This window comes from Chelmon rostratus, chromosome 14, assembly GCF_017976325.1.
Source record: "Chelmon rostratus isolate fCheRos1 chromosome 14, fCheRos1.pri, whole genome shotgun sequence".
In the NCBI taxonomy this organism is placed as follows: Eukaryota; Metazoa; Chordata; class Actinopteri; order Chaetodontiformes; family Chaetodontidae; genus Chelmon; species Chelmon rostratus.
This window is the reverse complement of record NC_055671.1, coordinates 19639304-19664190: the sequence shown is the minus strand read 5'-3', so window position 1 is coordinate 19664190 and position 24887 is coordinate 19639304. Positions and strand designations below refer to the sequence as shown.

Here is a 24887-nt window from a genome sequence, read left to right as displayed (position 1 = left end):
AAGCAAAACTCGAAATTGCAAGAGAATTTGCACGTACGTAATGTCAATTTGGCAAGCTGTTTTACGTACGTGTACATATTAAACTGCAACGTTATTGACGCACAGGTAGAGAAGAAGTGGAGTGACGCGGAACACAATGCACGATGCAAATCCGTGAAGTAGCGAAACCGTGAAAAGTAAACCGCGTTATAGCGAGGGATCACTGTACTTCGAATTAATCAAACGACATGTTGAGGCAGATTTTGTTGCATTGGACAGAGGCTAGGTGTTTCCAGTCTTTATGCTAAGCTAACAAGCTGGTAACTGTAGCTTCATATGTTCTGGACAGACAGAGTGGAAGACAGCAGATGAGAGCTGCAAAGCGGTCTATATAATGATGTAAGATCATGTTGTAACCATGGCAACACCGGTGGTGGGAATTTCACTTTGTGCCTCCAGAGAAGACAGATAAACACATCATGTTCAGCAAAGTGCAGCACAACCTGCTGTTAGTCGCCAGAATTTGATTTCTGCCACGTGGGTCCATGTAGCGCCGATGACGCAGGATGACATCACTAAAACTGACCAATGAATGAGTCAGCCGTCCGTCCTTCTGACTTCCTGTTTCCAGCTCTTGGTTTGTTAAAAAGTCAGTCAGAGCAGAACTGAAAGGCAACAGAGGATAGTTTTTGTTCTTTTTGAACTGAACTGCAGGTTAGCTGTTCATGATGTTTTGAACATTTGACTGCACTTGTGCTAATATTGCCGTTTAAAATGTGGCCGTTTATATAATTAAAACTTTTATCTTCACACTAAAAAAAATCTCACCTTCTCAAGTAGAAGACATCTGAAATCACGTTTTCTCTGAGCTCTAATAATTCATATGGCTCATCCTTTATCGTCGGTGACGTCCTTTATAGGACTTTATAGACTTTATTTCTGTTATCGCACAGACTAACTGACCCTCATCTCTCCTGTCAGGCTTTGAAGGACAGTAAGGAAGTGGAAGTGATTGACATGAAGATCCGTCGGAAGGTGGACCCAGAGAAGTGGCCTCTGCCGGGCCTGACCATGCCCAACCAAACCCACACCGACTTCTCTCAGCTCATCAACTGCCCAGAGTTTGTCCCAAGACAGCTGACCGAGGAGCCCAGAGGTGAGCTTTTCTCCACTCATCCGCAGTCAGATCCAGTCAAAATAATTCCCGTTTTTGCCAGACATGCCTGTCCCGCATCCTGATGTCGTGGTTACAAAGCTGTCACATGAAACCTAAATCTGTGCGACAAGTAATCGTCTAAAATGTGTCTGCAGGGTCTCCCAGGGGCTCCACACCGGTGAAGCAGAAGATGAAAACTGAATCAGACTCCTCCAACCTCAAGACGATGCCCAAGGGCCTCTCCGCCAGCCTCCCCGACCTGGACTCTGAGTCCTGGATTGAGGTCAAGAAGAGGCCCAGACCCTCCCCGGCCAGACCTAAGGTCAGCACAGAGAAGGTAACATCCAGGACCGCTCGCTCATATGACCGTTACATTAAGACCATGATCCCTTTTGCTGCAACTGCAGAGAAAAGTGAAGTAGACTAATGAAAGTGAACTAATTACTGAATTATTAAAAATGAGTTTTTTCAGAAACAAAATCAGCTTTTCTCGAATTTTCTTCATGATTAAACGTGTGAAGAAGTCTTCATGCCAGATCGTTAGTGCTGAAACTAATTAGCCTATAAACCGTTCAGTTAGAAGCTGCTACTTTTCTTGTTTTTGCATAATATCTTAAATATTTTTTGACTGTTTGTACCAAAATAAACAATTTGAATACATCACTTTCAGCTCTGGGAAAATATGATGGATACTTTTTACCATTTTCTGACACTACTAGATGATTAATTTAAAAAAAAAATATATATATATATATATATATATATAAATTGTTTATGAAAATATGAAATGAAAAACAAACTGAAAAGTGGCCATCAGGTGTTGTTTAAGAAGAACTAATGAATTTCAGCTTTGCAGCCACGTGCGAGTACATGTACAGTATTGCGTCTTGTAATAAATGTGTTTATGTTTATACATCATATGCACTAATTTATTCAATAGAAAACTTCCATTCCATTCACTTCTTTTCATTCCTCCTTCTCCTCCTCCTCCTGTGTGCTCGGTGATGAAGGCCCCCTCGTTGCAGCAGCAGAAGGAAAGAGAGGACTCGATTCGCTCCCCGGTGTCCCAGCCCGGCCTCTCGCCCTCCCCTGCTACTACGGGAAATAAGGTGAGGAAAAAAGTCTTTAGACTGCTTCTTGGTTTATTAATTTTTTGATAAATGATTTTAAATGACTAATTGATTATCGTAATTGTTGTCCTTTGAATCTTCCGAAGATCAATGAATCAGTTAATTAAGAAATTGTTGGTTTTTCCTGCATGTTGCAATGTGCAGGCAAATACAGTTCTTCTAAACTGTTCTTAATAATCCCCAGTTCCATTCAGTTATAGCGGCTAATCAAACATGGTGATCAGAAACTCCTAATAATAATTGATTTTTCAGGACGGAGCGGAGCAGGACGAACCGGAGGAGCTCGACTTCATGTTCGACGAGGAGATGGAGCAGATGGACGGCCGACGCAACACCTTCACCGACTGGTCGGACGAGGAGACGGACGGCGAGATCGACGACCACGACGTCAACAAGATCTTGATTGTGACGCAGACGCCGCCCTACCTGAGGAAGCACCCGGGGGGCGACCGCACGGGACACCACACGTCGCGCGCCAAGCTGACCAGCGAGCTGGTCAAAGTGATCAACGACGGGCTCTTCTACTACGAGCAGGACCTGTGGGACGACACGTACGAGCCCGAGTACGCCACCATCAAGGTGAGCTCGTTTTTCACACCTGACTTATGAGTACCCCCGTCTCTGAGATTAAACATCTGCAGAGTGGAACAGAGGGCGGACACACTGGACTGTGTTTGACCCCCTTTCAGAAAAGATTACTGAGAGACAGAATCGGCTTTATTGGCCAAATATGTGTGAACGTACAAAGAATCTGACTGTGGTTTAAAGGATAACTTTCGTTTTTTTACAACCTGGACCTTATTTCTAGCATTAAATACGACCATTTACTCACCCAGACAGCTTTGGTGGCATTTGGAGTCGTTTTGAAGAAATTAGCCCCAGAGGAGCGGCGCGTATATCCGTATAATGCGAGTACTCGGGGCATCCATACGCAGCCTCTATAACGCATAATCTGCGGCGAAACTCGTTCATATTCCGATATTTTGTTATGATATGCTGGTGCTATTCCCCTCTGAGCCGGCGGTGGCATGTTATCAATATCTTGCATCTCTAGACAACTACCTCTGACTTGGATGATGTCATTACCGAACGCCAGGCGCTGCGAGCAGCCAGCCACAACACGGCTGACTCTGCGGCGGTCGGCCACGAATACGCAATAACGAACCATAGCTGTGCCAAACTACAGCTAAACTAGCCGACGCCGGCTCAGAGGGGAATAGCACCAGCATATCATAACAAAATATGGGAATATGAACGAGTTTCGGCGCAGATTATGCGTTATATAGAGGCTGCGCATGGCTGCCCCGAGTACTCGCATTACACGGATATACGCGCCGCTCCTCTGGGGCTAATTTCTTCAAAACGACTCCAAATGCCACCAAAGTTGTCTGGGTGAGTAAATGGTCGTATTTAATGCTACAAATAAGGTCCAGGTTGTAAAAAAAACGAAAGTTACCCTTTAAACGTTGCACTTGATGTATTTGCATTGAAAAGTTGAGTTCACTGTTCGGTGTTAATGACTCGCACCAAAAAAAAAAACCTTTTTTAAAGAAGCAGGTCAGTTTAAACAACTTTCCAACTAGATTTTACGGCACCAACCACCCACAAGTTTAATTTATTTGCTTTATGCAGACACTTACACCACATTCACAGTACATGAAGTCGTCTTTGCTCAGGAAAGTCCTCTGGTAATCCAAAGTAAAGGGTTAAAAATGGGAAGAAAGCACAAGCGGACTAAATTAAGATCCATTATCCCTTTTAAATGAGTTGAAATTTTATTTTTAACGCCCAGTTTTTACAGATTTTATACACTTGTAGTTATATTTTATTATTTTTTGGGAATTAAAGAAAGACAGTTAAATTCCTCTTTTTGTTTTTGCTATAAAAACCTAAATAAAGAGCCCTCAGCGTTAATTAAAAGTGAGGACTCGAGCAGAATGTCTGCGGGGGGAGAGTTTGAGGATCAAATAAAACCCTGTAGTGCTGCAGAAGTGGAGACCGGCTCTTCCGACAGCTTCCACGTTGCATCATTGTCATATTGGAGGTGTTTCTGCCCAAGACCAGGCGATGAGTGGATTTATTCCCCTTCAGTTGGAGCTGTTTCTGGATACGGAAACCCGACACAGAACAGAAAGTTTGTTTTGTTTTGCTGCCCATTGTAGCATTGTTGAGCTCACTGTGGGACCTTCACGTACTCGCCAGCACACGTCCAGCTGCGCGTGGAACAGAGGGCGCTTGTTTATAAATACACCCCCACGCGCAAGGCCCGGGCCTGAGGGGTCGAGCCGACGGGCTGCAGGGGGAGGCAAAGATGGACGCTCAAAGATCCGAGGATACGTGGCGGAATGAAGGGGCGAGTGTGAGTCACACGTGGTGGTCTCGGTGAAACGATCGGACGCTCGGGGACTTGTCGTGTGTTTGCAGTGAGATTTGAAAGCGAGCCGCCGTCGTAGGAGGAGCAGTCACTTGTTGTTGTCAGGAGGTCTCCACACGTGGAAAATTCAGGGTTTAGTGTGTGTAATGTAACGCAGCTGGCTGGTGTCAGATCAGTAAGAGGCGTCAGCATGAGGGTGAAAAGAGTGTTTTTGGCAGCCGTGTTTTGCTGCTACATCTCAATCTCCAGATTAATGCAGATCAGGTCTGTTGACGAATCGCAGGTTAATGCTTTCCTTAATGTTCCAAGTTGTTGTTTTTGTCTTCATTTATATATTTTGGTGAAGAACAGGAGTTTCAGTACAGCGTTCAATTCCGTTTCTTTCCTATTAAGAGATTTTTGTCAGTTAAATTCTGTAAAATGAGTCTTTATTTGGTGTGTGCTGGGCTGTCATGTGTATCTTTAAAAGCCAACAAACTCATTTTATCCTTGTAAAAGTATATTTTTTTATCATTTAGCCAAAAATAATCTGACAATCTGCACATCTTTTCCTACCAAAGTCGTATTAACGCCTGTTTTTCTCCTTTTTGCAGCAAGAGGTGGAGAACTTCAAGAAGGTCCACCTGATCAGCCGCGAACAGTTCGACTGCCTGACCCCTGAACCCCCTGTCGACCCCAACCAGGAAGTCCCTCCAGGCCCCCCTCGACCCCAGCAGAGTAAGGACACGCAAAGACACATAAGAGACCCCCATGATAACTTCACAGCCAAGTAAAACTGTCACATCACTGCGTCTTTTGCATTCTGAAGTAAGATGGTGATGAAGTAAAACTGTGAACATTCGGGGATGTTGGTGTCGTACTTCCCAGCCTGGTGCTCTGAACCCCTCTAGAGGGTACAAAGATAAACCTGAGGGGTCATAAAATGGCTCACAGGATAGAAGAGAAGACAACAAACACTTCTTCTGCACAAAATAATGTGTTTTTTTTCTGACTTTTCTCTAATCTGTGTTAGTTTATTTCATAAAAACTGGATACTTTTACCTCTAAAAACTATTCAAATGACACAAATCCGAAAGAAAAATGCAGGTAAAAATCATAGAGGTATTAATGTATTAATGTATCGGCACCCCATACAGGATTTGCTGGAATTAAAGTGAAGTGCATTGATTTACTTGATAAATGTTCAGTTCTTCATAACAAAGAAATCACATGAACCAAGTGAGTGTTTTACATAGAAAAGACATAAAAACAGGAAATAAAATCTAATGTAGAATAAGATGAAGAATAAAACCCAGTTGATAATGATCCATGAGATGGAAATCAAAGCCACAGAATAGTAGTGATAAAATAAAGTTAGAAATAAAGGACATAGAATCCATAAAATACAGAAGTTTAAAAGAAGCACAACACTGCATCAGCGCGAGTCAAATCACAGAGTGAGAAGTGTGAACATCTCTGTATCGTGTCCTTAGTCCCCACAGACGCTTTGGCAAACAAACTCTTCGGTGCCCCCGAGCCCTCCTCAATAGCTCGCTCGCTCCCCACTACCGTGCCTGACTCGCCCAACTACCGCAGTGCCCGGACGCCTCGCACACCTCGCACGCCTCACAGGAAGGACCAGACCATGACGCCGCGCTTCTACCCAGTGGTGAAGGAAAGTCGGCCTGTAGATGCCAAGGTAGGATGGCTGCCGTTCGAGGGTGAAACCAGGCTTTTAGTGGGGGTTTATCAATACCTGCTTTTTATTTGGTACCGTTTTTTTGACCCACTTGACTTTTAACTTTTCTCTGTGACCCTGCAGACGCCCAGGAAGAGGAAGACCCGACACAGCTCCAACCCACCCATGGAGTGTCACGTCGGCTGGGTGATGGACTCCAGAGAGCACCGCTCCCGTACTGCGTCCGTCAGGTGAGGCTCACTGCTCACTGAGCTTCCCTGCACCGTATTCAGCGATGAAAGTGGTTTTATTCATTCTAACAGGCATTAAATGGATCTAAAAAGAGAGAGACGTCTCTTATTTTTATGATGCAAGATGTAAAATAGTAAATGTACAAACCTTTCTAGCATTATTTCAGTAAATTTGCTATTTAAGTTTACACAGAAAGTACAAACAGAACTACTTTATTTCTCTTTTTTGGTGGAAAATGTGTCTTAACATCCTTTCCACCTCCACCTCTCTCCCTCTCAGCTCCAACGCCAGCCCGTCAGAGGGCACCCCTGTCCTGGGTAACATTGGCTGCACACCTCAGTCCCTCCCCAAGTTCCAGCACCCATCACACGAGCTGCTCAAGGAGAACGGCTTCACGCAACACGTTTACCACAAGTACCGCCGGCGCTGCCTAAACGGTACATGATTATTTCTTCTTCTGCTTTTTCATTTACTGTCATCAAATATCAGTAAATACTGCAGAATCATCTCAAACTGTGAACAGATACTAGATGCTAGAAATCCCCTCTGTTCACATTGTATTTTTATTAACCCTGTCCACGTTATCTCTCTCCTCTTGACCAATCACAGAGAGAAAGCGGCTGGGAATCGGCCAATCACAGGAGATGAACACACTCTTCCGCTTCTGGTCATTTTTCCTGCGAGATCACTTCAACAGGAAGATGTACGAGGAGTTCAGACAGCTGGTGGTCGAGGACGGGAAAGAAGGATACAGGTAAGAGCCCCGACCGGCGATGGATGGATCATGAGTGTGTATCAAGCTCTCCGGCGTCCACTGCTTCATAACAGTTTTCCTCAATGTGTGTGTGTGTGTGTGTTGCAGGTACGGGTTGGAGTGCCTGTTCAGATACTACAGCTACGGTCTAGAGAGGAAGTTCAGGCCAGACATCTTCAAGGACTTCCAGGAGGAGACCATGAAAGACTACGAGGCTGGTGAGAAATCCTGAAACTCGCACTGCACACAGATCAGACGAGACAAACACGAACACCACCTCAGCTGGGAGGCACCACTTTCAGACTAACTCCCGTTTTTCTGCCTCCCGACCTCAGGCCAGCTTTATGGACTGGAGAAGTTCTGGGCCTTCCTCAAATACTCCAAAGCCAAGAACTTGGAGATCGACCCCAAGCTGCAGGAGTACCTGAGCAAGTTTAAACGTCTGGAGGATTTCAGAATTGATGTAAGTAGAATATTGTTGGGAGTTTGTGAAGACTTTTCACTGCCGTCTGTTTTAGCAGAGGGAGTTTTTTCATTCCAACTAAATTGATGGGTTGAGGCTTCTGTCCAGCATCGAAGTCCACTTTTCAGACAATAAACGTGAGACCTCCTCTATCTGCTAAAGCTTCTTCGTGCATTCAGATTTTTTGTCACAATTTGACGTGTCTTTAATCGGTAACCTTTTTCCAAACACGTACATGCGTGTCTAAAGACGGCCGACAGGGACAGTAACAGCTGAGTGACTCGATGAAAGGAGAGAATACACAGAGCGATGCAGCCACTTATTTACAATAAGTCGATCCAAAGTCCAACTACATCCACATGAATACGATTTATTTTTAAACTTTTACGTCCACATTGCTTTGGCATTGTAGGACCCCTAAAACTTTTAGTTTTAGGCTTTAGGGCATTCAATCGTTCGCAACTGGACCTCATCAGTTTGTCTTAGAAGACGTTTCGCCTCTCATCCGAGCAGGCTTCATCAGTTCATGCGCAACCAGACTAGATAGGACAGCTCTAGTCCAATGAAATGGTGTTAGGTTCAAGTATTTATCCCCTGAGTGAGGCCAACCCCCAAAACCAGTTTAGTTTTAGTTTAAAAACTCCAAGATTTTATTGTAGTCTAGACGGGTGGGAAAACAGACTTTTACTTCCTATTTGGGTCTTATTAGTCATGATGTGTCCTTCCCTGATTCGTCATGGCACTATCATGTGGAGAAATCAAACGTCATCAGCCTGTATCTATGAGCCCTGACTACCAGCGGCTAATTCACCATGGATAATGAATTACAGGTGTGCATGTTGTGTATGTTAGCAGCTGCTGTGCAGTTAAATTCTGTATCTTATGCTGCTTCCGCCTGCATGCACATAGCAATCACCAGCATGTGTGCTATCGTGCTTTGAAAACGCTCTAATCTCCGCCCCCTCTGCTTCCAGCCGCCTATGGAGGAAGGAGGCCGCAGAAGACACTCGTCCAGCGGGGACGGTCGCCGCCGGCACCCCTCTCTGCCCTCCAGCCGGCCCCACAGCCAGGCCGGCTCAGGCCCCAGCCCCGCCCCCACCGCCCAGGGCCCCGCAGCCAAGGATGATGCCAAACCCACCAGCCAGAAAACCCCCGCCCCCGCCGCTGACCCCGCACCGGATGCCAAGACACTGAAGTAACTCCACAAACACGCCGGCCAACATGGATCAACTCAACCACGTCTGCAAGTCGCTGGTTCTCTCTGCGCCACAGGAGGGGGAAGGAGGGCGTCCAGCTCTTCATTCAAGCATGGCAATATATATATTTTTTTCCCTACGACAACTTTTCGTTTGAGAAATAAGGACGACAGATAATTGATATGGTTTATTAATTAGTTTTAAGTTTTTGAGAGGAAAAAAAAGACTTTTTTTTGTCTTAATGAGGCAAGAAATGGATGAGGTGTCAAACACTTTTTCTTTCACCAATCATTGCCGGTCCACACGGTGGACGGCTCAGTGATGAGTTATTCTCCTGGAATTTTTTTTTTTTTTTTTTTAAACACAGTTTCATGTTGACCCCCCTCACTGTCGCTGGGACCCCTCTTTGATCGTCACTGTCTTGCTGGCTGAAAAGACATTTGATTCCTCACCCAGATCTCAGATTTATGATTATTATTTCTTCGGCATGTGGTGAGACTGAAGACTTGGAAATAGTTTGAACAACACTGAGCATCTAGAGGAGGCCGCGCTGCTCCTGCATCCAACCGGACCAAAGTGGTTTGAACCGAGCGACTGACGTTTTCCATCCGCAGAGCCCCCAGTGCTCTCTGTTGAGGGGCTGAAAATTCAAAATATTTGATTTACTTCATGGCTGGACATTGAGGGGAAAATATGAACGAGCCAAATGCTAAAAAATAGAGGAAAAAAAAAGACTTGTACCGACCCCTCAGTGTGGACACGATCATTGAAAGTTGCCTTATTTTAATGGTTTTACTGCTTCTAACTTGTGCCCGCCACCTTATTGTCGATTGTACAGCATCAAAATCACCCATATATCCGGTCACCATTTCCAGCAGAGGCCACCAGGTGGTGCTCTGTTCTCCACGTCCCCCCCTCCTCACTCCCCTCCCCTCCGTCACCTTTTCTGAACTGTCTTCCAAGTGTCACTCGGTCTGTTACAAGTCCTGTATTTCTTCCCTGTGTTTGCAAGTCGTGGCTTTTTGTGCTGAAACACGTCGACCCGGTGGAAGTTTGTCCCCCTCTGCCCCCGCCCCCCCTAAAAGAAAACAAATTAAAAAAACACTTCAGTGGGGTGGAGACTCAGGGAGGGATGACCTCCCTTTGCGCCTTCACCGTCAGACGAGCTGCATCCATCCGTTCATCCATCCGTTCGGCATCCATCCATCGGTTGATGATAGCGACGATCAGGACTGGAATCATCGATCCGGATTACTTGAAGAAGCGATGGTTTTGAGGAGGGCCGTCGCCCTCTGTCGCAGGTGCTCTGGGTGGAGACGCTCATGAGGCCCAGACATTTGGCCTCCGACTTCACTGCTAAACTGAAGTCCGCTCGTCCCAGGCTTGATCGGGCCTCGGGCGCTCGCCACCTCTTCCTGTTTTCACACACACACACACACACACACACACACACACACACACACACATCAGTTACAGGCACGAACCCTGACGCAGGTACAGATGTAGCAGCGTGAGCAAGCTGAATACAAAACACACACACACACACACAGCTCGATGTCTTGCCTCGCTGTGGAGAAAAATTAAAGACGGGATTGTTCGTTGACACTCTGCTCAGTCGCCACACTTCCTGCGGTCACCTGTGTGGATCATCTTCATCCGACTGGAGTACTGATGATATCATATAGACGAGTGATTCCCTTTTTCCTCCACTAATGTAAATGTGAATTTGACAGAAGAAGAGACATGATCACAGCTCCCTGCTACTTGTTTGTGTTTATAGAACAGATTATATATTTGCCTTACACGTGTATGTACGCTAACTTTTTTTTTTTTTTAAATGGTCTCATGATTATCTTTTAATGCTTTTTAATTTCATTTTGCAGTGTGTCAGCGTTGTTACGATGGAGGTGGATGGAGGTTTGTGTCAGGCTGTTAAAACATCTGTGGATTTCAGAAACGGGAACACGATTCACAACACAAAAGGGAAAGTTGACATCAGGGCGTCAACGGATATTCAGTGCAAAAACTAAATCTGTTCAGCTTATAGTATTTCATGTTGAAATCAGTTAATTTGCTCTTTTATTCTTTTAGCAAAGATGTTTTTGCCAAGATGACAGAGCAGCATTTGTTAACAAGACTCAAACTAGGTGTTAAATCGTCAGCCTTCAGGTTTCTGCAAACACGATGTCTGCAAAGTCTAAAAATGCTTAAAAATGATTTGATTTTGAGGTTCAAATTGAACAAGAAGTTCTAAAATTCTGGAAAAAAAACTTGAGTCTTAATACACATGTTTTTGCTCCTGAGTGATGATTCAAAGAGTCAAATAATTTAGAGGAATTAGAAGAAGAAGCCTGACATTTTTTTGGATGAAACTGTTTTGGACACTTGTCTTTTTTCTTTTTAAAGTCTTGGCCCTTTTCTTTAATAATCCTTCAGCCGTTTGGTTGATGTTCCAGCAGATTGGGGTTGGATTTCACTTTGTCCTGTGAGTGTTTCTGTTCTTCACTTTCTTCCTCCAAATCCACAATTGTTGGAAAATGCAAAGCAAAGCTGTACTTTTTTTTTTTTTTTTTCCCCCGTTTGTTGGTTCATCTTCAGGGAGATTTGGATCAGTTTCAGAGGCTTACAGTTGATGCATCAAAGTGTTTACTGGAGGTTTAAAGACAGAAAAATAAGAGCTAGAGAATATTCAGACAAGAAAAACTCATGCATTTCCCAAAACCAGCGAAGCCTTTTAATGGGTGAGCTGGTGCGTGTGGCTGAAGACATGGCAGACTGCCACTAGAGGGCATTCTTCCTGGGACAGTCACATGAACCCTCCTTCTAATGTGATCATCACCTGTCACTGGACATTTGGGAGGGTTTCAGGTGTTTTGGGAGTTTTCAGCCTTCTCTATCCGCATAGAACTGCTGCTAGCTGTCCAAACAAACTACAGGGGGCGCCGCACCCTCCGCTCGTCAGTTTTACACGGACTTGGCCAGCCGGCCGGACACTGGAGAGATGAGTGATGGACGTGGAAATGGAGGGAGGAGCAGAAAATGAGAAAAGAAAGCGAGAAACCCCAGCTGGGGTTTGTGAAGTCGCTCAGAGGATTATCGCTGGTTATGATGTCTGGAGACTGAAAAAAAAGGACAAAATTCCATAAAGCCATATGAATAAGATATAACTGTATATGAACCATTAAAATAGTTCATTACATTACAATATCCTAGGCTTGTCATGAGGAAAAAAAGATGAAAACAAGGAAAAAAGGAACAAAAAAATATATAAAATGGAAAAATGTAAAATACTTGAATGAGATCTTGTATTATAACATTTAATATTCATAATATCTGCTTTGTAGGCTGATGTGATTCGCTATTAGTGTTATTTGTAATTTGTAGTAATTATGCTTTTCCTTAATAAAGAAAAAAAACACAAAACGGACAAAAAAACCTCAAAATGCCGACTTCCGAGTGATTATTTCTGTCGTGTGTGAGAACGAATGAAGAAAACATGTCAGTATGTAGCAGTTTCATTAATACCAGAAAAAAACAGGAGGAGAAATGAACTTGTACACATCTCTTCTTAAAATGTTTTAATATTAAACAGTCCAGTCGAAACATTAACATGGTATCAATCACAGTAGGAGATCTCTCTCTCGACATTCATTTCTTATTATACAACCATTACTGAGGCCTCCTGCAATACATACATTTAACATTCAAGCACGTGTCTGAGCGCCACCAAAGTGCAAATGTATCTTCTGTCCGAGCAGCAAGTGAACGCAGCAGAAGAGTCTGGACTGGTGAGCTTGAAGTGCTGTTACCGAAAACTACTTACAATACAAAATGTGTCTGTAAGAATAAAAATAACTCGAGATTAAATAGACTCCACTGACATTAAAGATAAGATTGGTGTCATTCATTCAAAACATTCATTTTAAACAAATTTATTTGAACTGGGAGATGATCAACATCACCGACATGAAATTTAAGATACACGGCAGCAGAATCTCTTCATACTGAAATGATTTGGAAATTATCTGCTCTCTTGATTGTTGGAATCTGAATGCAGCATCAATCACATCCAGTTTCCTCTCAAGGTTTTGTGGTGGTCGATACAAGTGAAAATATAATCTGGATTACTGCCAGTAAACAGCAGTACTATGGGTCGAGGGCTGAATATGGCTCCTTCACCTCATTGTCATGGCAGAGTGCAGTAAAGTCTCATCATTTGTTTTAACTCATCGCCAAATTCTTCACATCTACCGTCACAGGGATCCGTCCGATAACGAGCTACTTTGATTTGCTTCAAATTTTAAATAAAATCTGGACATTATGAAGGCAAAACAATGCAAGCGTTTGTGAAAGCCCAAAATCTATTAAAAACATTTAAAGAAATACTCACAGCTAGTCAAACTTTTGATCCAACGTCTCATAAATTTGACTCCGTAGCTCGTAAATGAGCTTCAGTATTTCTGTTTTTAATGTGGATACCTTGGTTGCATTTACACAAAATAACCCTGAACCACTGACTGCTCCACTACGTTAGCATCCATCATCCAAATTAAGAGCTACAATAACATCCTTCCCAGGTCGCAGGAAGATGAAACCACAGGAGGAAACGGGTTAAAAATAATCACAGAAGCAGGCGAGTCCACATCCAGAGTGAGCGCAGAGGTCGCGCCTAAAAAACAGCTTGAAGTCTGCATGTCTGATAAAGTGCAACAACAACATTTCTACAAAGTTGGTTACCAGAGAGTGTGGGGGGACGAGTCTGAAACTGATCAGCAGGTTTTCTGCATTAAAAAGAAATCAAAGTGTATTAGTCGTTTAAGATCGATTGCGACCCCAAACTTGGCGAGCCTGAGGTCAAAGGTCACAGGTCGTCACTGGCCCTTCTTGGGTGTGTCAGGGATGCTCTCGGTCAGAGGGGTGAGGCTGGTGAGCAGGGTGTGGCGCTCATACTGCTTGGTCTGCCTGAATTTGGCGTCTGTGCCGTGGAGCCGATCCAGCACGCCGAAGACCCCGAAACACTGGTTGAACCTGGAACCACGAAGGATGTGTGAGTAAGGCTGCACAAACAAGCATCTGACTCAAACGACCACATCGGGTCTGTGTTCTCTTTATGGTCATTTCCAATTTACAGTAATTAGTTAAGAGTTGTCGCTTTTGCAGATTTCACAGAAATAATAAATTAAAAACAACAGTTTAAAGTGTAAATACTCAAGAGTGCACCAAACTTGAATTAATCCGCCGCTGAAAATAGTCCCAAACAAACACCTGTTTCACTAACATTTGCTAAATCCTACAGTGCCCGGCTGTTTCAGGATATAATTTAGCATTTTCAAAAAATTAAAAATTGAATTCATGACCTGTTTTTAAAGATTTTAAAGAGCCACTGATGGGGAGTCATGAAAGTGTTGACAAACAGACTAACACATTGGTGGTTTTGCTCTTTTTGTGGGATTGGTTGACAAGAACAAATATATAGAATATCAAATCAAAAGAAGCAGATTAGTTCAAACTGTTTTTCATCAGAATTTTATGTCCTGATGTGTTTCAGGTTGTAAGAAGATGCCGATCACCACAGTTTACTGTGAACAAGGTCCTTCTGTGACAAACTCAGAAGATCAAATTAAAGAAAGTCAAGAGAAAAATTGAATTATTGATGCTTTTACCCCATTTTCATCAAGTTTTTAACATTTCACACTGATAAATTCTTCAATCTATAAACATAAACAAAGCTAGAACTACTGCCTCGTGGTTGTATGCCTCCGCCAACCAGCCAAGTCATCAGATGAGGTCACAGTGACCTTTGAACTTTGAACTCTGACCATCATAATCCATTAAGATCTTCTCTAACGTACAACACAAAAATATTAAGCCCCATTAAAAGCACTCTTGGAGAAGTGGATTGTTGGACTCACCTGAGGTGGTGGAAGTCGTGGAACTCGGGGGAGGGCAGGAAGGGGAGGTGGTATCCACAGTGGGAGATGGTGGTGCTGAACAGAGCCAGGCAGTACCACAGGGAGGTGGTGGTCAGGTGGGAGCCCAGGATCACCGGCCCGATGGCCACCGGCAGCATGTTGGAGAGCTAACAGAGGGAAGAAGACGAAGAGGAAGAACACTGTGAGTTTTCAGGATCAGGATCAGGATCAGGTTTGAGTCCAGATGTAAAAATGAAGCATGTTTGATTCATTTGTAACAGCTGCAGCTGATCTGTGGCTCAATAACTCAATAAGAAGAGACCTGGATCCTAACATAGACCCCTGCAGACTCTCCATGATCCTCCACAATCCCAATCAGAGGCTCAAATCTAGAGAAGTCAAGAACGTGACAGAGACAAACAAGGCGGGGAGGGGGATCATTCACCATGTGCTCCAGAGGATGAGCGTAGATGGAGACGACACCGATGGGAGCGGTCCACTCGTGGTGCTGTTTGTGGACATGCTTGTAGAGGCTGGGGTGGTGGAACAGCCTGAGAGAAAGGACGATGAACAGTCACCACACAGATACATGCAGCCATGCCAGCATGTATTTAGGCACAGCGGTGCTTTGAGCTGAACACTAACGTCAGCGTGCTAACGTGCTAATGCTTCTTCATGTTCACGTACTCACTCAAGACTCACTTTTATCTTATGGCTGTTTTCTTAACAGATGTACTTGTTGTAACTGTTAAAAAAGGTGCTATATCAATAAAGTTATAAGAATTTAATAATAATAATAATTAAATAGTTTTCGTTGAGCATATAAGCCAACTAGCATTTACTAATTTGGACTGAAGACAAAGTTCACTTGAGGCTGATGGGAACATCATTAGTGTTGCAGATGTTTGGTAGTAAGCCAGTTTTGACCTGATGCTGCTTCTGGGTGAAAAGTCATTATTTTCAGTCAATACGGTTCCACTTTCATTTTGTGAAAGCTTTTGGAAATGTTTGATATGTTTTATTTATTTCTATTTTTACTTTTAGTATTTATTTTCTGAGCCTAATTAAAAACTTACAGCATTTAGCAACACACGGTAAAGTATCCGCATTTGTTTTCTTTATATTCACACTTTTCACTCTCACCACTAGGGGGCAGTAATATGTAACATTCAGTGTTCTTGTTACAACTGAATCTCGAATGATGTTGAAGTGTTACCGTCTGTTGGGTGGAAACGAGCTTGAATCCTCTGAATTTACCTCCACTTTGCACTGACTGTTAAGGCTTTTTTAACATGCGACATGTTGACATGTCACAGGTGTAGTAGAACAGTAGAATTAATGATCTCACCTGTGGGAATAGTAAAACATAACTTCCTCCACGAAGGCGAAGACAGCCAGCTCGGTCAGGGCCCAGTGGAAGGTGGGCAGCTCGGGGCCACAGGGGTTCCCTCTCATGCTCATCAGGTAGTAAGCCGCCACCACCATGGGCCCAGAGATGAACAAATGGTTGAAGATGACAACCTTCAGCGCATGGCGAAGCTTAACTGGATCCACCTGGTGGACGAGGAGTCAGAGAGACGCATGAATTTAATTTACACAGAGAAAGACTCGATACTGGAAATTCTAAACCATCACCTGCGCTAAAATGCAAAGATAAGAAAGTCTCCAGTTTCTGCTGGAGACAACTCGACTTTTCACTGTTAAACTTTGGACCCTGGTTATAAACACACGGACACATCATGAGGAGGTTTTGTGTGTGTGTGTGTGAGATAACATGTATGTGTTTGAAGTGCACATACATGAACTTTTGCACAGTTCCAGCGATATTTTTGTAATTACCACGTGTTTACCCGTGCACAAACACAACAACCCAAAGAGCGCCGTTTTCACAGCGGCCATGTTGACTCATCATGGCAGTAAAAGAACAGGCGTTACTAATGCCACTAACAATGGCTCTGTTTTACTCAGGCGTCCCAGTAAGACAGTGAGCCAACATGCACAACACCAGACACCCTGCCTGCAAGTTACTGAAGCTGTCAGACAAACAGAGAACAATGAGATGAAGAGGAGTAAAGTTATTAAGTTGCATAAAAAATGTATTTTTTCACATTCCACCACTGCTGTGATTTGTCAAAATGTCTGTAGCAACAAAGGTCTGTTTCTCTTCTGTTGTTTTTTTGTACTTTGATGATGTGGGCAGTGTGTTACTGTGTTTGGTTGGATTCATACCAGCAGGAACTAGTGCACAGTGAAAATGATCTGAAGACTCGCCAGCAGCCGAACTGCTTGACAAACTGCAGAGCGACTGTCACCTGAGCTGTATTGTTGCTACACAGCAGCATGTCCTGACTTTGTTTACGACCACAGACACTCTCGTCCATAGACCTTCAGTATCTGGGCTCACAGAAAGCCTCCAGGACACTTGTAGGTGATATAAAGTTAATAAAGACATAAACAGTAAGGCTGATAAACCCACACATGTAATGTACATACATGCTTCATCACTGACTGTATATTCAGAGAAAACATGTGGGGAGAGTTTCACCTGAGCGTCTGTTGGCTGCAGGATATATGGATTATAGATTTAAAGTGACCTGAAATAGACTGAGGATATTTTTTCCGCCAGTGAACCTGATCTTCCTGTGTCCATCCAGCCCCAGTTATCAGCAATGTCAGTGTTTATCTCGTCAGTGTCCACCAACAACCTGCTAATCAAACACAGCCGGAGGACTTTGTTCAGACGGACAGGTGGACACGTCAGATCAGCAACACCGAGGGTCGTGTGTGTGTGTGTGTTCATGTACACTGCAATCAATAAAGTATCTATCTACCTATCTATCTATTTAGTGTATGTCTAGTTTGCATTCATACAGGATTTCTCAAAACCTGTAATATGACTATCAAAGGCAAAATAATTTGCATAAATATTCTTTATTAGGGCCAAAAGGTGACACAGGAAATAAATAAATTCAATAAATACACAAAGAAACGGAAATAAATGGAGAAATAAGTAAATATGTAAACTATAAATCATAAATAAATGCGGAAATAAATGTACAAAAAACATGACACAAACAGAAAAGTATATGATATACTGCTATTTTTTATTTTGTGCCCATTCATTTATTTAATCATGCAATTTTAGTTTCAATTTATCTCGCTATTTTATTTATCCATTCTCTGAGTCACTTGTATATATCATTGTAATAATTGTAACGCCAGCGATTACCGTATTTTGCAGTAATGTGTAAAAGCATATTTTCTTCTAAATGGCCAACCGATGAAGCTAAACTCAGTGTTTTGTTCTTAAACAGGACAAATTCTATTAATTCATTTATCCATTAATCAATGCCATGTTTCACATGGAGGGTTAAGGGTTGACAGAGTGAGGAGACTGAGATTAGATGGATGTATTATCCAGAAATTTGCCATAAATGTATTTTTAATCTGATTACTCAGCGCAGTAACAGCAGTCACTGAGGTGGAAAGTGGCCTGACAATGATCCATTTGCAGATACGAACTTGAGGATAAGAGAGAAATAGCCGAAACTTCAAATCCTCATAAAGTGAAACTGGCGGAGGCACTGTGACAGATCTGGACATACCGGGCTGTTCTTGTCCACCTGGATGCGGTAGCGAGTGATGAAGGAGGGTTTACCGGTGGTGTCCACGAACAGCAGCAGAGCATTCACCAGCCAGAACGTCAGGGTGGGGATCAACATGGTCCCTGTTGAGAAAGTCCACACCGGGGGTCATGACTTCATGTGCAGAACTGAACTGTGCTACACAAACGTGGCACCGAATAAGATACAGTCTGAAAACAAAGTCCTGTTTGTGTATCAGAGGGGATGAAATCATGTGTGTAATCTAATTTAAAACTATAGTTAAAAATGTTTCATAACACGACTGTGAAAAGTAGGTTGGAGAACGATACAGATGCACGAAGCCAAATGGTGTTTCACAAGAAGTGTGTACTGATAACAGGAAGGTCATCGTTGTTGTTCCTCACCCAAGTAGAACAAAGCAGTGTCATGGCCCTCAAACGCTAAGTGCAGTTTGTTCCACTGGTTCTGCCAGAAATCTCCTGAAGCTCCCCAGAACCTCTGAAGATGCCTGCGGGAGGATTCATCTGTCAATGTCAAGTTCACAGTCCAGTCCTGCTGTCCACTCTCTCACAGACTTTCAGGCTTTCACACCTGATTTCCAACAGGCTTGCGAGGTCTCAGAGCCAGCTGAGAACCACCTAATGATGCTCTGCTAACCGTCCAGAAACGTTGAAGGAACCATATAGCAACAACCTAGAACTGGCACTGAACACCCTAGCAAATACTTAGCCACATCCTAACAAATAAAACGCCCAGAAAACGATAGAAACCACTCGACAGAAATCTAGTGACACCCTAGCTACGTACTCGAACACGTCCATGTCATGTCTCCAAGTCATGTCACGCCCTCTCCTGCGATGTCCTGTTACCTCATGTCCTGTTAGGTTGTATCACACATTGACTGTGTTTACACGCACACTAATATTCTTCTATTATTCCGAATTTTAATTGGGTCATGTAAACAGCATATTCCAGTTGGATGTTCCAGACCAGGCCTTAGTCCGCATGGAGCATTCATGATGAAGACATGTAGGATACGCTGATATTATTCAGGTTTCAGGAGCATTGTCTGGACATTTATATAGCACATTCAAAATAAGTTTGGATGCTGTGTGAAACGTAAATAAAAACTGAATAACATCATTTGCAGGTTAACTGTGTTTACTGACAGCATTTTAACAAAGTCTTCCTGAGCTCATGTAGTAACATCCTTTATCCAATCATGTGTTCACAAAGTGTTGAACCTCGCTCCATCCTCGCTTGTGATTGACTGAGCCTTTCCAGGATGCTCCTTTCATACCCAATCATTATACTTTCACCTGTTACCAATCAACCTGTTTACCTGTGGAATGATCCAAACAGGTGTTTTTGGAGCGTTCCACAACTTTCCCGGTGTTTTGTTGCTCCTGTTCCAACTTGTTTTGAAACATATTGCTCCATCAAATTCAGAATAAACATATATTTGCAAAAATCAATGAAGCTGATGAGGTCAAACATTAAACACATTGTCCTTGTGCTGTTTTCAGTTGAGGATCTGACAAAAATGATCAGCAAATGACCACATTCTGTTGGACTGTGTTGGGCTGTAGACATGTTCACCTCGGGGTGGTTTGTTGCACTGTAATACTGTAATTTGTAAGTAAATCCTACCATGTCAGCGAGTTGCCGAACGCAGCCAAGAACAAGATTCCAGACCCGATGACAAACGCAGCTTTCTTCACAGAGTCCCACAGTCCCCCAGAGGCCTCCTGCACCGAGAAAAAGCAACAACTGTGTGTGAACAACCTCTCCGTTACCCTGACGATACTGTGCGATCTCATGACGTTGAGCCGCATCAGCGTTTCCCACAGAAACGTCTTCTGGTGCAGAAATGTCTCTAAAACAACAGTGAGACTGATGCTGAAACCAGTGAGAACGTCTTTCCCGGAGGACGAGCTGTGGCTGAAACGCTGATCTACACAGACAAAGAACACTTTTAGTGACTTGTGTTTTTATAAAGGTGGGGCATTTGGCATCCTGGGGCTGCAGAGGGAGATATATTTCTTTCACGTGTTTGCTTCCATAATAACCTAAATAATACACTTGTTTAACTCTAAAGATACATGTGACGAGCAAGCTGCATGGAAATTATGTGGTTTATATACAGCAGAGGGAGAATAAATGTGCAAATATACTGTAGTTATGTGCACGAAGTGCTTTTGGTCTCTATCGATCAAGAGCAATTCAAAGCTATCAAAGGCATTTCATGGAGTCCACATGGTCTGTGTTGTGACTGCAGTGCTTTACATTTGAATGAAAGAATAAAATTAAGGTTTTACTGCTTCTTTATATGAAATGTGCCATGAAGAAATAAAATGCATTTATTGTGGAGATTTTGTTCCGCTTGCGATTTTGACAGCGGATGAATTTAATCTTCTGCTGCAGATGATCCAGACACAAGCATTTCTTTTATCTTCAATACTACACATGTAACGCAGTGCATTTAGCAAAAAGCAAAGTCTGTGCCGGCCACACTGAGAGAAAACTGGATCAGTTCACTCAGCGGGAATTAAGTCCAGGGATTGATGTCACGTTCAGCAGACCTTCGAAAATGCCAGCTTTTACCCCGGCTGCCCCTTGGCCCAGCCACGACGGCAGCAGTGGGAACAATGTTACACAAATGTCCTGCTGCTCTCAGCACTCGGCTGTCTGTGCGGTTTTTAGGGCCACAGACACATTAAACAATCACATCTTACAGATACGGATTTTATTATCGTTTCACTATCAGCAGCATTTCGTTTACTACTGTTGATACCTACAATCTAATCTCTCTGAAATTAAGTCATAGCAACAACGGCCACCTCAGCATTCCTGACCCAAACACTCCTTAACATTTCTCATGATCATGTGCATGCTGTGATCCATTATTTGAAATCCTCTTTGTTCCCTGCAGGCTCCATTAATCTGTGCACAGGGGAAAAAAATGTCACTTGTCAGGTCAAGCCTGTCCCAAAGAACAACATGGCAAACAGGACAGATGTTATGGAGCCTCCAGTGGAAACAGAAGCAGTCAGGTGGAAACCTTATTGGTGAGACAAGTCAAGGCAGATCACCGTCACGTAACAGGTGTTATAAAAACAAACATACAGAGAAATCTGACGTTATCAAAAGAGGGGAAAAAATTTTAAAGGCACAATCGCTGATTTGGATGTTCTGTAAGCGAGCATCACTTCAAATTTATCTCTCTAACAAACAAGGATGAAGGACTGAAACGCCAGAGCAGGTAATAAGCCCTCCTTTTTGAGTCACTTAGACTAATGCTAATGTAAAAGCTTGCACATCAGTAATAACATTTCACATTTTCTCTGATGCCAACATGAGATGAAAGTGATGCTCAGCGTGTTATGAGTCATGAAAAAATGTCAACCTCATGATTTTGCAGACAAACGACATGGAAACATCATCCCTCGCTCACAGATCTTCATCTAAATGTGATATCAAATTTTTGCCAATAGCATCATTATAAATTTGGTCATTTTCAAGCCCAAAGCACGCACAGAGCTCATGTGTTTCCCGGGAGGAAAACGCCCTGAAACTAACAAAAGGATCCGTAGCTTCTTGAAGAAACAGGTGGCTGGTGTCATTGCCGGTTGGACACGCCTGGAGGTATCTTCAGCTTAAATACACATGTTTATAAAATATACATTAACTAGCAGTGGTCGGGAAGTAGTTACTGTGCAGCACCCACCTTCCCATTAGACGCCACAAAGGTTAACAGACTGGGACAAACATTTTGTCCATTTTTCAAACTTAAAAACCACTGAGAGACGAGCAGATCAAACAAGAAAGGAAAGAAAACAAAACACATGATAAATAATTTCAGAGGCTTCTTCCTGTGTTCATCATCCACCTGCACTATTTAATTACAGTAATAGCAGAGCGCTCTGCTGTAAAGGTGTTGTGTTCTTACCTGTCTGCTGCTGCTTGTTGTGGCAGCTCCCCTCATGTCTGTAAACACAATAGAAATACACTGTGAGCTGCTGATTTCTATTTTCCAGGTAAAAACAGAGCAGTTTCATAACTACAGTATAGATTAAGCCACATCTTTTATTGTTATTAATAAAAAACAGATTGAATTTCAGCAAAACAAACACAAAAATCCTCTAAGATTCCACTAAATTGATGATTTTTGAAGTAAATGGGAAATCTGTGCTGTCCCACAATGACTGAGGGCACAAGATTGAACATTTATGTTCTAGGTGACCGAATCCCAGCTGGCTTTTCAAAATAAAACTTCCTTTTGTGATGAAGTTTTTCAAAAGTTTAAGAAAGTAACTTTCATTACAAACCTCATTGTACCTTTATATCAAATACAACACACTTCTCACACACAACGCAATTCTTTGTCTCACACACGGCCTCATACACAGAACCTTAAAGGCAACTTTACCATGAATGTGAATTAATTTAGCAGTCTAAACATCTCAGACGGCTTTTTATCTTTCTGTGGTTCAATAATCATCTGAGTGCTGTGTAGTCTGGTGCAAAATTTACAGCTGGAGGATTATACTGGAGGGTAATCCTATTACAATCCATCCTTCTTACAGGGGGCACTTTTCAGTTCAATTCTTGGGGATAACGACCTGCCCTACATCACGCCGTCTCTCTTTGTGGTTCAGCACAAAACAGAGAGTTTAAGGAGAGAAAAGGACAACAATCATACAGAGATTTGAGAAGAAGGCAACAAGTGTAACACCCAAATTACATTTAAGTGCTCCTTCACCCAAAAATGTGTTCTCTGGTTTCTTCTCCTTGATGAGAAGATGATTTATGTACAGAGCTCAACACTTAAAGTCTTTTTTAATTTGCTGAAGTTTCTCTGTTTCTCACCATCTGAGCTTAAGAAATTTATAAGATGATTCTGTGTAGGGCTGCAACAACTAATTCTTCAACTGTCAACTATCAAATTAATGGGCTAGTATTTTGATAATCAATTTATCAGTGTGAGTAAAATGATCTGATTCATCGTGGACAAAGCAAGACTTTTGAGTTTCGGCTTTTTCACCATTTTCTGACATTTTATAGACCAAACAATTTACCGATTAAACAAGAAAGTAAGAGAGATAAGACAAGATGAGATAAGATAAAACTTTCTGATCCCACGCCGGAAAAATGTAGCTGTTACAGACAGCAAGAACAAACAGAATAATAATAGAGGATAATAATCTAATAATAATAATCTACAGATTCATCAAATTAATTAATAAAAAGTTAATTTTCTAACATCACAACTAGTTTTAAGTTTTTTCTGCAATTTCCCAGCTTGGGATAAATAAAGTATATCTATCTATCTATTTAACCACATACTGGACACACATACCAGTATGCAACTCATAAAAAAGAGTGATGTGGAAACTTGAACCTTCAGAAATACAAAGAATATGCAGATTTTATTCATGTCAGTGGAATAAAAACTCTGCTTTTTCACTTACGATTATTTGTTATTGCTGCTCATTAGATTAAGATCAGTCTTTGGGCCTTGAAAACTTGACAGAATCATTAAAGTTTGACGTTTAATGAACTGATTAACATTTACGCTGCCTTGTTTTCGGATCATAACGACAGTCATACAGCTTCACTCACACCCGGACTCCCTCGACTTGTTCACGGTGAAACAAAGCACTGACTTACCGCTAACTCTGGTCTCCACCGTCATGTCTCTCCACTCTTTCTCGCCTGTGTCGCTTCTGGTGGCTTTCAACGTGCACCCAAACCAACCGTGTATTTACAACGGTGAGCGACTTCTGATTGGCTGACCCTTGGTCAGCTGACTCAAGCCGTACCCGGAAGTAGCGACGATTGTTATTCTGATGCGAGGATGTGTTTTTCCCCTTACCAATATGTAAAACATGTATTCAGGTGAAAGTTGATGCATGGAGGGTGGTCGCTGCATTTCAATAACATCATAGTATTAATTTCTGATATTACGACATCGAGTGTTTATTCTCTGAAAGAAACCAATATCTTACTGTACTGTACTGTAAGTACAAATTTGAGGTAATGTTAGGTCTACCAAAATATTTTCGTGATCCTGCTTTATACTTCTTACTACACGACATTAATCTCACATTTTTAGTGACTAGTTAACAGATAACAATACATCACCTTTTATAAATTCATCATATGTTTTGTCAGTAAAATATATTAAACCACAGCATAAGATATAAAACAGTTTAAAATGGTTTAAAAAAAAAAAAAAACAATTGCACGTGAATGCACCAGAAAGAATACAATATATAAACTTATATACTATGTGACTTTAACTTGCAGTGGAGTATTCACTACAATACTTTCATCAATATCTATCAATCTTACCCAGAGCTGGAACTATTGGTCAGTTAGTTGACTGACTGAAAGTTAACAGCACCAA

At 42.4% G+C, this 24887-nt stretch overlaps 2 protein-coding genes across 4 annotated transcripts in view; one reads left to right on the top strand and one right to left on the bottom strand.

Moving 5' to 3' along the window:
- Window positions 1-12391, top strand: part of larp1 (La ribonucleoprotein 1, translational regulator) — a 53939-nt gene extending 41548 nt beyond the window's left edge. For 2 of the 3 annotated variants that reach the window (XM_041952286.1, XM_041952284.1), the window contains 12 exons: window positions 961-1135; window positions 1291-1472; window positions 2146-2244; window positions 2518-2844; window positions 5233-5356; window positions 6112-6317; window positions 6441-6547; window positions 6828-6985; window positions 7158-7302; window positions 7411-7520; window positions 7638-7765; window positions 8740-12391. In XM_041952286.1, the coding sequence (XP_041808220.1) occupies window positions 961-1135; window positions 1291-1472; window positions 2146-2244; window positions 2518-2844; window positions 5233-5356; window positions 6112-6317; window positions 6441-6547; window positions 6828-6985; window positions 7158-7302; window positions 7411-7520; window positions 7638-7765; window positions 8740-8964 (1986 nt within the window). In that variant the 3' untranslated portion in view covers window positions 8965-12391. The remainder of the gene's footprint in view (window positions 1-960; window positions 1136-1290; window positions 1473-2145; window positions 2245-2517; window positions 2845-5232; window positions 5357-6111; window positions 6318-6440; window positions 6548-6827; window positions 6986-7157; window positions 7303-7410; window positions 7521-7637; window positions 7766-8739) is intronic. The other variant, XM_041952285.1, reaches the window with a different exon arrangement.
- A 138-nt stretch (window positions 12392-12529) lies between these two features.
- Window positions 12530-24202, bottom strand: faxdc2 (fatty acid hydroxylase domain containing 2). The gene is made up of 9 exons (XM_041952665.1): window positions 24149-24202; window positions 22428-22465; window positions 20129-20226; window positions 18883-18986; window positions 18479-18600; window positions 16222-16427; window positions 15319-15424; window positions 14874-15040; window positions 12530-13989 (listed from the first exon to the last, which is right to left on the bottom strand). Exons 1-9 carry the CDS (start codon window positions 24171-24173, stop codon window positions 13833-13835), a joined length of 1023 nt encoding a protein of 340 aa, XP_041808599.1. The 5' UTR covers window positions 24174-24202; the 3' UTR covers window positions 12530-13832.
- Window positions 24203-24887: the final 685 nt, after the last annotated feature.